Raw genomic sequence first — 17804 nt, 5'->3', positions numbered from 1 at the left:
AGGTCACAAGAGAGTGATGGAAAGTAAATAATATGGTGCCGAAGTGAAAATGTTAAGTCGCGGGTTTTGTATGTGAATGATTGTGCGGGGACGCCCGTAAATATGAAATGACTTTCAAGAGAAATGATCACATGCTTCAGGAGAATCAGCGCCTGCAAGTACTTGCAGTTGCAGAGATCATGTTTGACATACTTCAGTTGGAGAATCAGTGCCTGCAAGAAGTAGAAACTTGCAGAGGTTATTTCCACTTACGAGTTGGATTACGTCGAGTGCGGGTCGAAATAGACAAATGAGCATGTTTGTGATTTGTTTGTGATTGCTTGAGCGTGTTTGTGATTTTTATATTTTGTATTTGGTTTAATGTTGTGAATTATTTTTAATAACGTAAGGAATTTTGAACTTATTTGAGTGCAATTAAATTATTAATTTTTGAACGTGTTTAACAAATTTTTAATAATAAAAATAATATTTTTATATGAAATATTTAAATCTAAAATTATTTTTATCTTTTTTAAAATATAACTCAAAAAAAAAATTTTTCTTCAAAATTCACCCACAGAACTGACACCCACACCAGTCCTTCTTCCTTACAATAAAAAAACATCATTTTATTTTCTCTGCCTGTACAAATCAAATCAAATCAAATTGGGATATAAATATCTCACGCGGGCCAAGAAATCAACAATACATTACATACCCCACGTGTTGGATTCTACAATTAATTATTGCTGAATATTTCAGTAGCATGAACTATGAAGTATGAAGTACTTCAATTCAATAATTCATGGCGAATTTCCCAAATATATAAACTCTGAAATAGGGGGAACCACTCACTCCGCCGCATATTCCCCTAACTCATTTCCCACTATTCCTCCACAACCAGGTACCATTTTTCTCCCTTTCTAATTGTTTGTTTATTCATTTGCAGTTTTCAATCATGTTATTCAGCTGTTTTATTTTACGCTGTTAGTGAGATATCGCTTGAAAAAATATTGCATTGCTTGAGAGCTCTAGTTAATGTTTAGAATATTCCCAGAAACATGCATTTCCTTTTGGTTCACTCATTGTGTTTTTGTTGGAGTATCTGTCAATGCCTCAAGTAGTTTTGGTGCGTGTTCTGAATTTTTTTTTTCTCCTAATTTTATTGGTTAAGCTGCTGAATGCTAAGTAGAAACTAAGAATTCGTCGACTTTTCTGGGTTAGAGCTACAAAGTTACAAAGCTACCATCTTTGAGGATAATGGCAGGTTGTTCTTCGAATTTTGGGGTGGCACATGCGGTTAGTGTAAGGAGAGAATCCGTTTTGATGAAACTGGTAAGTCAAGATTCAAGTTTGGACAGGTTGAGTTTCAGGGGGGTTTTGAAAGAATCTGCATTTCCAATCATTTGTCTTAACAAGTGCAATAGATCTCTACGGAAGAAAAAAACATTTTTCATAATGAGTATGTCACAGTTGCCACCTGAATCACAATCCGATGTAACTACAATAAAGGTTTCGGAAGGGGGAGGCGAGAGTGTCATGGATAATGACCATAAATTTGGGGACTCTTTAACTAATAGAGATGATAATAACAGAGTTGTGATTGATAGTAGTGGTGGTAACGGGAGCTTTGGAGGTGGTGGAGCTGGAGATGGAAGTGGTGGTGGTGGTGGCGGTAGTGATGATGATGGAGGTAACAAAGAAGAAGATGAGTTTGGGCCAATATTGAAATACGAGGAGGTAATGAGAGAGACACAGGCTCGTGGGGCTACCCTTCCTTCGGATATGTTGGAGGCTGCTAAGACTGTGGGAATCCGCAAGGTGCTTCTTCTTAGATATTTGGACATGCAGGTAAAGTTTCCAATATCCATGCTTTTCTTTCCCTTTTATTTCATGGTAGCAATTATCTAATGGATTGTCAAATCTTGAGTAAGACAGGATTAAAAGTCTCTTGGACCTTAGACCTTAATGTTGTTGTTCCGTTGATACTTGAACTGCAGGGATCTTTCTGGCCTTTGGGATTTGCCATGAAATATTGGTCTGCACTTCGCAATCGAATGCTGGCTGATCCGTCGTTTCTTTTCAAAATTGGCTCAGAGGTTGGTAGGGTTTATCACTTAATAACCAGAATTTATATTTTGCATGTTGCAGTTCCTTGACTAAAGTTATTGAATTATCTAACTGTTCTACAATGTATAACTTTTAGTGATCAATGTTTAGAATTATCATATAATAACCTGCTATGATTTATTGAGGAACTAGTTCATGCTTTACTCGTTCTTTGTCTGCTCAACTTACCTAGTCAATAAGGTATTTATATGCTAAAGCAATGAGCTATATCCCTCGAATTAGAGATTGTGACTAGTAGTACATAATAATTACGCTTGCCGTCTGCTTTATGTGAAATTTATTCATGTGTTCTTTGCCACTCAATAGATTTTTTACTTGTAAAAATGCTTATTTCAAATTTAAACTTTACTCTCTTGTGATATGCAGATTGTCATTGATTCTTGTTGTGCCACTTTTGCCGAAGTTCAAAAGAGAGGTGACGACTTTTGGTCTGAATTTGAGTTGTATGTCGCGGATCTTTTGGTTGGTTTGGTTGTCAACATTGCCTTGGTAGGTATGTTGGCACCCTATGCCAGAATCGGGAAACCATCAGTATCTAGTGGATTCCTTGGAAGACTACAGAAAGCCTATGCCTCTTTGCCTAGCAGGTTACACATCATGCCATTAAATGACCTATTTTCATGTCATTATCTTTTGTGTACGTTTCTTACGTATTGAGATATCAACAGGTCTCTATCTACAAAAGACATTGTAGTAATGCTTTCCATGTCTTATATAGTGTCTTCTTAATGTGAAGAAGTTTCCATCTAAGAATTCACACGCCATTGAATGGCTTCCTTTCATATCGATAACTTTTTATATAGGTTTCTTTTGTGTGGAGTATCAATTGTTGCCCATCTAACAAAGACAACTGGAAATAATATTTTTCATATATGAACTGCTTGTATCTTTACCGCATGAATTTTGTCTAACCTTCTCTGCTCTCTTTACAGTGTATTTGAAGCTGAAAGGCCAGGATGTAGGTTTTCCGTACAACAAAGACTCGGAACATACTTCTTCAAGGTGAGGACGAGTCATCTCATTGGTCCATTTATTATTGAAGTTTCATTTCAGTTAATTTTTCAGCATGTTTCTAATTGCAGGGCATAATGTATGGAGCCGTTGGATTTGGATGTGGCATTATAGGCCAAGGCATTGCCAATATGATCATGACTGCAAAACGGTATGGTTTTGTTCTCTTTAGAATTCATTTTTAGATGACCTGTGTGGCAATAGGAACAAATGTTACTTTCCCTGTTCTGACCCCGCCTCGATCAATCACTTCTACCCCTGGCCTCAATAGAAAAGTTCTGTAAGGATTTTGTAATTATGTATATGACATTTGGGCTTCTAATAACTAATGTTTCTGTCATAAATAAAAGATTCAACTTGAAATCATTATTTTCTTCTCTTTTCTTTGCAATAATATGATTTTAAAGTTGGCTGATTGTCCTAAGTTCTATGATATATTTGATCCACTATTCATCCATTTAAAACTCTACAGTATGTAAATTATAAACCAAAAATCATTGGAGAGATTAAGGATACTCACTTGAAATGAGAAGTTATAGTGGATTTTTGAGCAGGTGGCACCATAATGTTTATTAATGAAAAAAATCTAATACAAGGCAGAATACAGTTAAATTAGTAGATGATACTTATGCAGTTTGCAGTGTATGAATCCTTCTTTAGTGAAAAATTTCTGACCTGCTATTATGATATATCAGGAACATAAAGAAATCAGAGGAGCATGTACCTGTGCCACCTCTTGTGAAGAGTGCAGCTCTTTGGGGTATGCAAATGTTCATTGTTTAAAATTGGTTCATGTTTTCTAGCTTTTCTTCACTATGCTACTAGAAAATATCTCTGTTTTTGTTGTGCTAGTATGACTATTTTCAGTTTCATTGCCAATGAATTCGTTTATGAGACCAAATTTGATACCCTTGACTGTCCATACTCCATAGTGATATTGCTAGATGATAAAATTTACCCATGTTTGGCAAACTAGAAGGATTTGTTATTTAAATTAAATGTTTTAATATGAATGGTAGAAACATGATTTGGACAAAAGTAGGAAAAAAAAAAGGTAGCTTCTGCTACTTCCCAAACACGCGTATTTTGATTTTTCATAATTCAAAAGTAAAAAAAAGGTAGCTTCTGCTACTTTCCAAACGGGCAATTAGGGAGTGTTTAGTAATATTATTTGGACAACTTATTTACCATAGTTGTTTAGAAACTTGTATTTCATCTCTTTGGAACTGCCGTTTTACATTGGTTCAATTATGTGCAATCTAGTCGATTTCTTTTCCAAGATTCTGTTTTTCTTTAAATAGCTTCTATTTTGACCATTGCTTATTCGTAGATAATACACTAATATTGACTTGTATTCTATTCTGTTCTATTCCTGTCTGTAATGAACTTGATTCTTGTCTTCATCAACATTCAGGTGTCTTCCTCGGTTTGTCTTCTAACACCCGATACCAGATCATTAATGGACTAGAACGCTTGGTCGAAGCGTCACCGGTGGCGAAACAAGTCCCCGCAGTTGCCATGACTTTCACCGTTGGTGTGCGTTTCGCCAACAATGTGTATGGTGGTATGCAGTTTGTTGACTGGGCTAGGTGGAGTGGAGTGCAGTAACTGCTTTATCTTGTTTTAATGTAGCTTGAAGATGTATGTTTCTAGTAAAATGGAACCATCAATGAAAACCATACATTGCTGAAATTTCCACCACAGGTTCATTGATAGTCCCATGATGACCAAAGGGGTTTTCTTGTGCTAGTGCCTGGTCTAAGGTTGCATGATTTGAGTTTGATATTGGAAAGTGATTTTCCTTGTGGGATTATTATAAAGTATTTAGGCAATAATTCAAAAGCATGAGCTGCTATTTTCTTGTAAGCTACCTTACTTTAGCATTATTCTAGTTAAAGCATTTCACATTCTTCTCTCCTTTGGAGGGTTCCATTTATTGTATGTGTCTATCTATCTGTCTATCTATCTATATATATGCACTGATAGTATTAACAAAAAAGAAAAAAAAGCACTTTATGCGTAGCTTTGATTATGCACACTTGCGTCGATAAGTAAAAATTAAAATGTACTTAGTATGCATTAATTAGAGGGAGGAAATGAACCAACTTAGATTGATTTAGTGGTTAGTTTACTAATTCAATTAAGTAAGTCGAGAATTTGAATTTTATCTCATATATACAGTAATTCATTGGCTTATGGCTTATGATAAATGTTTAAATGAAGTTTAGATCTATAACAAATAAGTTCTTATCGAACTAAAAGAATTAAATTAAAAGAAGAAATCACAATATAAAATATAGAATGTGTCATAATAATCATGAGAAACAATAGAATTTATTTGGTATGTGAAATAAATGTTCATATTAAAATTGTGTGGTAAGTTTTGATAATGGAAAAGTTTGTACTTTTATTTTCTGGTTATCTCCTAACTCCTAAGTAAACTTCTTAATATAATTGATCGAATAATTTTTACTATTTAAATTTTTTTTGAATAAGTGTCGACATAATAATTGACTAAGTTTGGGAGCTACCACTCATTGCATAACCGATTTATAGATAGATATAATTAGTGGTGGAGTTTGGAACAAAATTTTTGGGGGCAAAAATTTAACATAAAAATTTAATAATAATATTTATATTAAAATAAAATTTATAAATATAATTATTTTTTAAGTTTGTTACTAATAACATAATAAATAAATAATTTTACAGATAAAAAATATAAAATAGTTTATAATGTTATTTTTTGAGTTTTTAGTGACTTAAAATCTTCAACAACTGAATCAGAATTAAACTTTTTAACAATTTATAATATATATTGAATTTTTTTCATCAATTTATACAAATACAATAATATCAATACTTATTAAATATTCTAATATTTTTTTATCATATAAAAATTAAATTAAATAAATAGTAAAATATAAAATAATATTAAATTAAATGAATAAAAATACATAATTTTTTATATTTGAACTCAAAGGTAGAGAGAGTGTTACTTGTTGAATAGAGAGATGCGAAATACGAATTTTGATGTGTTGTAAAAGCCAACAAAGACCTACTCAGTTCAGTTCAAATTCAACAAGTTTTTAATGTTTAAAACTAAGATATGAGAATTGAATCATAGTAAAGTATTTTTTTGATGACTTAGTAAAGTATTTAAACTAATTGAACTATTTTTATTTTTTTAAAAAGTACTACTAATTTTTTTATAAAAAATTTGGAAGGACATTATCTTAACTAAGCTCCGCCTTCAGACATTTTATTTATTTATTTATCTATTTCTGTTCAATCATTCACTATCTTTTAATATAACTTTTTCACTACTAATATTTTCTTCGCTACTAATATTTTTCTTGTTTCTTTCTTTTCAATCTAATAAGTTGAGTTTAGAAACTACTATTATTATAATTTTCATTTATGGGTCAAAAACATAATCTGTCTTACTGAAAAATATTAGATCAAATTTGGGAGATGTTATCCATTTAGCTATAATCTGATCCAATTATTCTTATAAATTAAAATTTGAATAAAATAAATAAAACGTGCTAAATCAAAAGGTAAGTATTTTTTTTTCTTTTAATAAACCTTTTAGTATACGATCAAATATCATTTAATAGTATATCTAATTGTGTGCTACCACATTAATAAAATAATTATATTTTATATTGATTAAGTAAATAATTATTAAAAAAATAAATATAATTAGATGATTATGTAAAATATTTTACGCTATAAATACATCAAAAATAAACTCTAAACAAATATCGAATTTATTTTATTTATTTAAAAAATTTCCGATCATGTAATATATAAGTCATGTACTATTGTCACAAAAAAAGATATAGTCATGTACTATATCAGGATATACATAAAAATAATTAAATAAAATGTTAAATTAAATATTAATATAAAAAAGTTAATAAAACCTACATGCACGGACCGTACCACGACCCATGCACATGCCCAGCCCACCTTTCACAATTCACACACACATACTCTCTTTCTCTTACACTCTCAGCTCTGCTATCTCACATCCATTCGCTTCAACTCAAACCCTTCCTTCAAGAAACCTCATTGCACCACCCACCATGACCATCGACTTCCTCCGTCGATTCTTCCTCCCTTGTTTCTTCCCATCATCCACCGCAAACACAACCACCTCCACCACCACCAAAACCCCTGCCACCCCCAAAACGCCCTTCTCTTCCGCCACTTCAACCAAGAAACGCTTCAGCACCTCCTCCCTCCGCCACCGCCCTCCCACCACCACAACAGCAACCTCTCCTTCGTCCTCCACAACCTCCTCCTCCACCTCCTCCAGAGCCGCAGCCACCATGGCACCACCTCGCCCCTCCAAATCCATGGTGATAGGCACCATCTTCGGCAACCGCGGCGGCCACGTCTGGTTCTGCGTCCAACACGACCGCCTCTCTACAAAACCCTCCCTCCTCCTCGAATTCCCCATCTCCACCAACGACCTCGTTCGCGAAATGCGTAACGGCCTTCTCCGCATCGCACTCGAATGCAATCCCCACCGTCCAGACCTCGCCAGGTGTCCCCTCCGCTCCGTTCCGGTCTGGACCGTGTTCTGCAATGGCCGAAAAAGCGGGTTCGCGGCACGACGCCGCGCCGGGGAGCGCGTCCGGTGTGTTCTCAAGACCATGCGGTGCGTAACTGTTGGGGCGGGCGTCATACCAGCAGGATTCGGGTCGGGTCAACATTCGGGTAAAGTCTCGAGATCCGAGGAGCTTATGTATATGAGGGCGAACTTTGAGCACGTGGTTGGGAGCGCCGACTCCGAGTCGTTTCATCTCATTAACCCGGACGAGGGACCGGGTCAGGAACTCAGTGTGTTCTTGCTCCGATCCGGACTCGGCGTGGATCGTTGAGCTAACTCGGTACGGTAGTGCCAGTTCTTGGATTCAGCAGAAAAAAAGAAAGAGAATTTTTTTTCTCCGCTTTCTGGGGTGTAATTTATATAATTTGGAGTTCTTTTCCAGTACAGAGTTTCAGTAAGAAAATTTTTCTTCTTTTTCTTTCGGGGTATAGAATTGAAAAGAAAACTATTGGTTTTCTTGACTTTTTGAGTGTGTTGGTTATTTTCCATTTTGCTGGATTTTTTTTAGATGAGTTGGACTTGTACTCTGTAGTGTGATTAGTGAGATCTGGGTGTTGTATATTTTTCTTTTCTTTTTGTTGTTTTTTATTTTTTTATTTTTTGGGATAGAGGGTTAGAGTATGCTAGGTTATAATTGTGGTGTTGTTGCCCATGTGATTTGTTGATGGGTTTTTCTAGGACAAATCTCAGCTGGTTATATTGTATTGTATATATTCTTTCAAAATTGTCTATACTCTATAGACTTTAGCAATGTGTATAAAGGATTTGAACGAAGAAGAGCATGGAATCTCTTGCAATTTCCAATTTCCAACTTTTGTTGCCTCTCAAAATTTTGTAATTGAATAACTTACCACTTTTGATTCATTCAGATTTCTTTTCGATTATTTAAGGACCAGCAGTTTCAATAGTTTATGTGATTTGTAACTCTTAATTAGTTATCACTAGTATTTTTAATAATATGAGATTATATCTAATGATTTAAGATTATTTACTTTTTTTTGTTAATTAAATGCTGACAAAAATTTAATAAAAATGTTAGTTTTTAAGATTTTCTCTTAGTTACTTATGCAAGTCTATGATCTCAGTAAAATATTATCCGTTTTTTTTTCTCTTTCGGATTTTGGACTATTTGGTTACAATAACGTGAATAAACTATAGTTGCTGGCCATGATAAACTTTTAAAAATAACTTGCCAATTGTTTTGAAGACAAGGTGAATTTTATAGTAACTTACAAGCCTCCAGTGGCATAATTTTCTAAATAAGTGGTCTAATAATCTATGAAAGAATATTATATCTACTATTTTTGTATACATATTTTTTGTATATTTTTTATCTTTTGTTAAAAACGATTAATAAAAAATTTATATTTCATGTTATAAGTGTGAGAAAATTATTTACATAAAAAATAGTACAAGCATTATTTTTTTTATCTTTATACAATTTTCTTTATTTTTTTGTACACATCTTTATACTATTTTGTATAAGATAATGAAAACCAGTATCCAACTAGTGTCAGATTATTTGGACTTGGCATTTTTAGTGCATCCTCTACACTAGGCAATCATACAAAAAAAGTGGGGATTCTTGACCAAAAAAGACGTGGATTCTACACAACACAGTTTCTAAAGGTGAGTTTTAGCATAAGCCTTTGGGAAAGAGGCTAACTAGAACTAGGAGCCTCGTCCTTTTTGGGTTTCTGGCAGCTGGAGATTAGGACGCGTATTTACCTTTATGACATGGTAATGGTTGAATAAGTTTTGTTTGAATTTGTAAGTGTTGTAAAGTATTCAAATAAATTTTGAGTTTTTTATATATGTTTAATGTCTTTGGGCTTGGGATTGTTATGTAACAGGTTTTTATAGATTTTTAAGAAAATGATAAATAGATTTTTTAATTTTTTATTCGTATTTAATCTTTTTAAAATTTAAAATTAAATTTAAATTTTTGATTTTTTAAAATTTAGATATATTGATTCTTTATGTTTATTTGGGTCTGTCAGTTTAATAAAAAAATCAAACGTAATTTTTGTTATGCTAATTTGATCGATAAGAATGGACACGTAAAAAATTTTTTAAAATAAAATAAATTAAATTGAGAGATTGATGTGTCTAAATTAAAAAATAAAAATTTAAACATATTTTTAAATTTTTAAAAATTTAAATATACGCAAACTAAAAAATTAAAGATTAATTTGTCTTTTTTTTATTTTTTATTTACACGTTCAAGTGCTATATTAAGCCTTTTTGAATATCGTAATTTGAGATAAATGGGTTTTATTATTAGTAAGCCTGTAATGTGGGATAACTAAAGCACATATTTTATAAATAAGTATTTGACTTATTTATAAAGAAGGGTTAAGTACGAATTTGATTTTTAAGTATATGTCAAATTTTTTTTGTTTTCAATTATTTTTGGTGATTTTTTCGATACCCAACTAATTTGAGGGTTTATATACCCTTTTTAAATGTTCCAATTAATTAATGATAAATATATTCATTAATTTCAATCAACAAATGAATTTTTAATTTTTAAAAATAAAAAATAATAAATTTAATACATGTATTAAATATTTTATATATACATATCTTAATATTACTGTACATACATTTAATTTTGGTTAAATCAAATCACTATATGTGGTAAATCTTAATTAAATTATTTAAAAGAAAAAAAATTAGAATTGAGTCTATATACTGCTGAAGAAAGAGGGAAAAACATAGAACTCTAATCCTTTTCATTTAATTTCGTCTTCTTCTGTTTTCTATATTCACATAAATTTGTTATGTTGGCGACTTTGAATGGAAGATCGGTAAAAAAAACGATCGATTGTTTTGGGTTCCAACAACAAAATCGACGACTTTGAGAACGATTGATTGTTTTGGGTTACAGCAACAAGATCGACGATTTTCGAATATTAGAATGAGAAAAAAGAAAGTATATCCTGAGAGTGAAAGAGAGGGAAAGAGAGAAAAGAAGATGAAAATAAATTTTTTCTATGAATATAGAAAAGAAAAGAAGACGAAATTAGATAAAAAGGATTAAGGTTTTATCTTCTTTCCTTTTTTTCCAGCAGCATATAGAATGTGGCCCAATTCTAATTTTTTTCTTTTAAATAATTTAATTAAGGTTTACTATATATATATATATATAAAGTATTTAATATATGTATTAAATTTATTATTTTTTATTTTTAAAAATTAAGAATTTATTTGCTGATTGAAATTAATGAATACACTTATCACTAATTAATTGAAACATTTAAAAAAGATATGTAATACCCTTAAATTAGTTGGATATCAAAAAAATCACCTTTTTAATTTTAGATGCGTGTATTTTATGTACATTTTTTTATTATTGGCTAATTAGTTGACTGAATTACTATTAATTTTCTTTCAAAAAGTGCAGTTGACTAAATTCTTCTTCATTAAATTGTTAAAAATATCATTAATATATATTGTCTCATTGGTTAAAACAAAAGCTGATAAATAAAGTTACAAAACAAATATATTATAAAGCAACCAAGTAATTTTACAAATTCAAATTAAATATTTTGAAAAGAAGTTATAACTCTATTATTGTTATTATTATTATTAAAAAAAAATTACTCTCTTCTTCTAAAAAAATACTAAAATGGTACTCTTTTTTCTTCTATTTATAAAATGTATATTCTCTTTCTTTATAATTTTTATTCGTTTAAAAAATCTCATCTTTAATCAATTTTAAATTTTTTGTATTAACTTTATCTATTTTTCAAGAAAAATAAATTATTTTTTACAAAAATACTTTTTAGAAAAATTTTATTTTTTTGTCATTAAATTTTTTTTATCAAAATATACTCTTTAATAAATTTTTTTGACTAAATTATATTTTTATCAAAATATTTTTAAAAAAATTTAATAACTAAATTAATTTTTTTCTAAGATACCTTTCAATAATTTTTTAATTATTAAATTATGATTTTACTAAAATTTTTGTTAACAATTATTTTTATATTTTACTATTAATTTTCTGATATTAATTTATATTATTTTAATATTAAATAAAAAAATATTATCACTATTAATATGTATAACAATTAATATATATTGATATTGAAAAATAATCTTAGCAAAGTTTTTATTTAATATTAAAATAATATATATTGATATAAAAAAATTAATAATAAAATATAAAAGTAATTGTTAATAAAAATTTTGGTAAAATCATAATTTAATAATTAAAAAATTATTGAAAGATATCTTAGAAAAAATAAACTAATTATTAAATTTATTTAAAACTTTTTTTGATAAAAATACAATTAATTAATAAAAAATAATTTATTAAAGGGTATTTTGGTAAGCAAAATTTAATGACAAAAAATAAAATTTTTATTAAAGAGTATTTTTGTAAAAAAAATTTATTTTTTCTTAAAAAATTATAAAGTTAACATTAGTTAATACAAAAAAATTTAAAATAGATTAAAAAAAATTTTTAAATATTATAAAAGAAAAAATTGTATATTTTACAAATAAAAAAGAGGAAAGTATTATTTTAAAAGAAGAGAACGAATTTTTTATCACAACAACTCAAGCTATAGTTAAAATCTAGGGGAGCCAATTAATAAAAAATATGGGGTCCTTCGTTTCATTATTTATGTGATAAAATATACCAATATAGTAAATAGCTATGGAAAAACTAATCATGCAAGATAGACTCAATATAAATGCATATAATAATAAAAGACAATATTCATACGATGACATTTTTATATGCAAATAGTATTGTGAATTTTTAGAAGGTTTGTTAAATATATTTAATTAAAATTAAATTATCTAATAATCTATAATATTATTTGTATGTAAAGATGTTATCATACAAGTATTCACCGATAATAAAGCCTATTATTTCTTCTAAAAATCCATTAAATGAAACTTCATGAACCCATTGAGTGAAATTTCATCTGCCGGCCCATTTGCCAAAAATACGGGGTCATTTTTAGAATTTTCAGTTTTTAACATGCTTATGCAACATATAACACTTTCTGGGTGATCAAAATCGAATTAAACAAAACACCTACCACACATTAACTTGTGTCAGAAAGTACAGGCTAATTGTGAGCCTGGTTCAGTGCGGCTTAGGCTAAAATTCACCGTTTCTAAAAAGTAATAATACAGAAACAATCTTTTTTGGTGTACCAATGGTTAGAATGATTGCATTGATGATCACGATTCGGTTTCTGATTCGAGGAACATGCAATTTCTAAGAATCCTTATTGCGTAGTTAGGCTGGGCCATGTCCATGCAATTAGCTAGGAATCGGACCACTTTGGCTACCTGTAAGTTTTTTGGCTGGAACTGGAAACTTTTATAGCCATCATCGATGCAGCATGAATTAGCACAGCTAGGACACTTGCCTCAATTAGCTTCTATGATATTTAATTATGTAATCTTATCCACCTATTCTATATCTATTAAATAGCAATTAAAAAGAAGAAAAGGGATTATATTACAATTCTCACATTTGTTAGATTGCCTTCGTTTTGAAGTATTGAAACGAAAATAAAAGGATTCAAATTCACTATTATGTTTATTGAATTAGAGATTAGTATTAAAATTTTAGTCTCTGTTTTTAAAATTTTAATATTTCAGTATCTCTAAAGGTTAGGGACATAGAAGATTAAAATTTTTGAAAATAGAGACTGCAATTTTAATAATATTTTATACTTAAAATATTTTTATTTTAATTAATTAATTCTAACTTTATTTTTTGTACAAATCAAATTAGAGTTTCATTCTTAGCAGTCCCTCACTTCTTTTTCTCATTCCGTTTTTGAAGACATCCAGTTGCAGTCTCTGCATCACCAGTGCCAGGACGGCCATTTCGTTGCTACCATCGTAGCCACCGCTAGGTAGGTGAGTTGTCTTCGAAGTTCATCTTCCTAATCCTTCTGTTTCATCTCCTCATCTTCTCCTACATAGGATAATTATAATACCCTTACTATCAGAATGCCACGCTTCCAACTGTGCTATTCTAATAGTGAGGAGTATTATAACGATTTTAAATATATTTATTAATAAAATAGGAACCTTTAACTCTCAAAATTGTATCGCTATTTTTTTTTTTGAAAAATCGAAAATTCTTTTTCACTTTTTACAAATATGCATATATAAACAAATTCAATAACTATATATATATATATATATATATATATATATATATATATATATATATATATATATAAACATACGAGACTTTTCATTCAAGTAACTTACGAATATTATAAATATACATATTATTACAGTTCCTATTCTTCTTTACAGAAACATAAAAGTAAAAAAAAAACAACGGAAAAACTATAACTAATATATGCAAACAAAAATAGCACAGCTAAGAACTTAATAAAAACTTCATAAACTTTATCGTTCGTCCTAAAAAGAGAAGTCTGTAAGGGGTGAGAACATCGTCCTCGCAGATTCTCAGTAGAGAGTTTAAAAATTGTCATGAAAGAAAACTGTTTTCAACCGCAGTGATTATTGATCGCCTTATGAATCTTTTTAAAAATTAACAGTTAATTATCCGAAAATCCAAATTCGTAGTTTATTTGTAAAAACTCCAAACCAAATATAATATACCATAACATTCCACTACTTACGAGAGAACCATTCCAATCAAACTTACCAAGACCTATAACGTATTCAAATTAGGGCCTCCGATCCAAACATTATCAAACACAACTTTCGGCCCAAAATATAATCAATCAACACCCAACCACCATAATATGAACCAACCGTTCACAAATAAAAGTAATAAAATTCAAATACAATCAAGAACAATTACAGCAAGTATGGCAATCAGCAGTTAAATATAAATATTCACATAAGCAAACCAAAAATAATATGCACACCCAAATAATGTCACATAGATGCAAATGATGCATGACTGCCTTATGGCTAATGAGTTCATCACCCGACATGTCCGGTAGCGAACCTTGTACAGTCCATTGGTGCGTGCATCCCCAAGAGGAATTCACTTTTCTTGGAGAAATTATCCAGAAAGGTCTAAGTGTCTGGCCACATCTTGCGATGGAGGGTCAACAAAGTCTCAAATCTCAACTTGGAGCAAGTGGGGTGAACCACTGCATCTATCAAGGGAGCCTCAATCTTAACCCGAAGTAAGTGGGGCGAACCACACTCTTGCATCTACTCTGGGAGGTATCATTCTCATTCCGGAACAAGTGGGGTGAACCATTGCATCTACCCATGGAGGTATCATTCTCAACCCGGAGTAAGTGGGGGTGAACCACACCCTTGCATCTACCTAGAGCCTAAAAAAAATCAAATCTCTCTCATAAAACTTATTTTCATCAAAACAAAAGTCTCAAATTAACTTCAAAATCATTTCTCTTCTAAAAACTCATTTTCAAGTAACCAAAAATCACTTTTTACTCATCTTTACTCAACCAAAACTCCCAAACTGACTTCAAAATCTTTTTAAGTTTAAACTTCCTTTAAAAGACTCAAAAACATCAAAACTATCCTGTTTGTAAATCAAAATCTTAATTGAAACAACATAACTATTTATTCTTTAATGATCACTTTAGAATTTGCTAAAACACCCCAAATCATACTCTTTTCTTTAGTTAAATAAAAAATGAAATAAAATGATTTGTCAATCAAATTAACCAAAATAAAACTTCTAAATTCTCATAAAATTTTGATAGCATCTCTTCTAAAACTCGAACTTTTCCATCCTTTCCGCATCCCAACTAAACAATTTCTCAAACTCTTCTCAAATTATTTCCAATAAATCAAACCAATTCCAATATCAAATTATTTCCAAAACTCAAATCATTTCCAATAAATCAAACCAATTCTAATATCAAAATCATTTCCAAATCTCAAATCATTTTCAATATCAAATTATTTTCAATATCCAATCATTTGCAACAATAAATTATTTTCAATGTTAACTCAGTTTCAATATCAAATCATTTTCAATATTAAACTATTTTCGAATATCAATTCACTTCCAATATCAAATCAACTTAAAAAAATATATCAACAAAGTCAACCAACAAACCAGAATACCCAACCTTCTCAAATAGTCAATAAATCAACTAGGCAAATAATTACATTTATCGAGAGAAACTCATTTCAATCCAGAAGACTTGGAATAAAATCACAAAACATATTTTTTGTATCGATATCCAATTACAACAATTCTCGTAAATAAACTAAGTTTATGAAAAGCCCCTATCTCGAATAGTCGAAACCCGAAAGCTATAAAACGTGTCAAAATCCCTTTCTATCGGCCCATAGTAGCGGCAGCAACCACAACTCTATACCACTTTCGCAGTAACAACGATAGTTTCAATCCCTACATGTAATAATCCTTAATCCTATGCTATTAAAACCTCATAATCTCTAACCAAACATGACAGAATACTGATTTTCAAGGGGTCTGGAATGAAAAACACTTACTAAGAAGACATAGGCTCCAGCGGCGGTTTTGATGACAACAACGCCACAACGATGACCAAAACGGTGGCGGTGCACCTCAACGGCGACGGCAGCCAGGCTTCGATGGACAATAGATCGGCGACGGTAGCATGGTGGTGGCCATAGCGCTAGCAGTGGAGACGGATCTGATGGTGATGGAGCTCCACGGCGGCGCAGAAAATGATGAATGGAAGGTAGAACGCGATGCCTCTCCCTCCATCTCGTTTGGTTCTTCTCGTGGTAGCTCAACGATGATGGACATTCGGCGGTGGCGGCGAGGAGCATGACAGTAACGGGGTTGACCTTCGCAACACGGTTCTCTCTCTCTCTCAGCGCCTCCTCCCATCGATCTCTCTCCTCGTGCATCTCCCTCTCTACAACAGCGATTGTGGAACGACGACGACAACTCCTCCGACAACAAGCTTGTGGCAGGCGCGTCGCTTCTCTCTCTCTCTCTCTCTCTCTCTCTCTCTCTCCCTCCCTCCCTCTCTCCTGGGTGAGACACGATGGCGCGACAGCAGTAATGCTCACCAACGCTGTCCTCTCCTCCTTTCCCCTCTCAATCTTTTATTTAATTAAAAAAATAAAGTTCAAAATTCAAATTAAAGCACATAAAATTTTGATTATTTTTTAATTATTAAAACTCTAAATTATAAATAAAAAATTACCCAACCTATATATAAAAATCTTTAAAAATATAATCTTAAGTAAATATAATAAATTGTAAGTAAACTATTATTTAATTTTTTAAAAATCCGGGGTGTTACAATAACGATCAAGGAACCCAGCTGCAACCTTTGCCCTATTGCTGTCGAGGTCAATTGCCACCTTGTCGTCGTCGTAGTTTCTGTGACCTAGGTTAGTTGTAGTCAAATTTTTTTTCTGATTTCATTCATTTTTTTGTCGTTTTGTTTTACCTTGCTTACTGTAGTTTGATGTCGTATTCATACAATATTTTAATCTGCTTAATTTTATTGCATAATCTAAATTTATGTCTTCATGAAATTAGGTTTTTGTATCCTAGTTTTTTTTCTTATTTTTTATTGTTGAATTTTTGTGTCCTCATTTGTTGTTTTAAACGGGTGTAATTTGTTGTTCTAAATAATTGAAGGTGCTACTTGACGACTTAAAATACAAAATATTGGCTAATCCTTTATTTTACTAATTAATTTTCATAATAATGCAAAACACACAGAAGATAAAGAAGAGTTTGCATGAGCTGATTTATTGAAAACTTGCATACGCGCCTTGGTCATTCGAGATCCTTAGTAATGTTGCCGACGGCAGAGAAAATTGGAGGATTTCTTCCCTTTTTGGTTAAATTTCTATCTCCCAGTCTCATTTTTCCAGTCTCAATTTCTCTTCCAAACGCTATCTTAAAGATAAGGTGTCAACATGTTTACAAATGTATGTAAAGCATTTTTCATACTTTAGCTAACTTTTGAATTAAGTTAGACATACTAAGTCTCAATTTTAATAAAAAATGTTATTTATATATTAAAATTAAGTATTAAAATTAATCATCAATTATTAATATATTTGTATATAAATATATATGTGATTTAATTTAGTTTTAATATGTATT

The 17804-nt window shown here is 30.9% G+C and overlaps 2 protein-coding genes across 3 annotated transcripts; both read left to right on the top strand.

Annotated features, from left to right (window-relative positions):
- The first annotated feature begins 544 nt into the window (after positions 1–544).
- On the top strand, positions 545–5056 carry LOC112796897 (protein RETICULATA, chloroplastic). 2 transcript variants are annotated; one of them, XM_025839569.3, is made up of 8 exons: positions 545–883; positions 1154–1830; positions 1980–2078; positions 2476–2696; positions 3042–3111; positions 3192–3271; positions 3816–3880; positions 4535–5056. In XM_025839569.3, exons 2-8 carry the CDS (start codon positions 1240–1242, stop codon positions 4726–4728), a joined length of 1320 nt encoding a protein of 439 aa, XP_025695354.1. In that variant the 5' UTR covers positions 545–883; positions 1154–1239; the 3' UTR covers positions 4729–5056. The 2 variants fall into 2 exon arrangements, with proteins under 2 accessions (XP_025695354.1, XP_025695353.1); XM_025839568.3 differs by having other exon boundaries at positions 624–883; positions 1247–1830.
- A 2026-nt stretch (positions 5057–7082) lies between these two features.
- LOC112796896 (protein MIZU-KUSSEI 1) lies at positions 7083–8518 on the top strand. The gene has a single exon (XM_025839567.3). It carries the CDS (start codon positions 7083–7085, stop codon positions 8010–8012), a length of 930 nt encoding a protein of 309 aa, XP_025695352.2. The 3' UTR covers positions 8013–8518.
- Positions 8519–17804: the final 9286 nt, after the last annotated feature.

The sequence above is a fragment of the Arachis hypogaea genome, chromosome 4 (genome assembly GCF_003086295.3).
Source record: "Arachis hypogaea cultivar Tifrunner chromosome 4, arahy.Tifrunner.gnm2.J5K5, whole genome shotgun sequence".
Lineage (NCBI taxonomy): Eukaryota > Viridiplantae > Streptophyta > Magnoliopsida > Fabales > Fabaceae > Arachis > Arachis hypogaea.
Note: the sequence above shows the minus strand (reverse complement) of the source record. Positions and strands in the feature narration are given on the sequence as shown.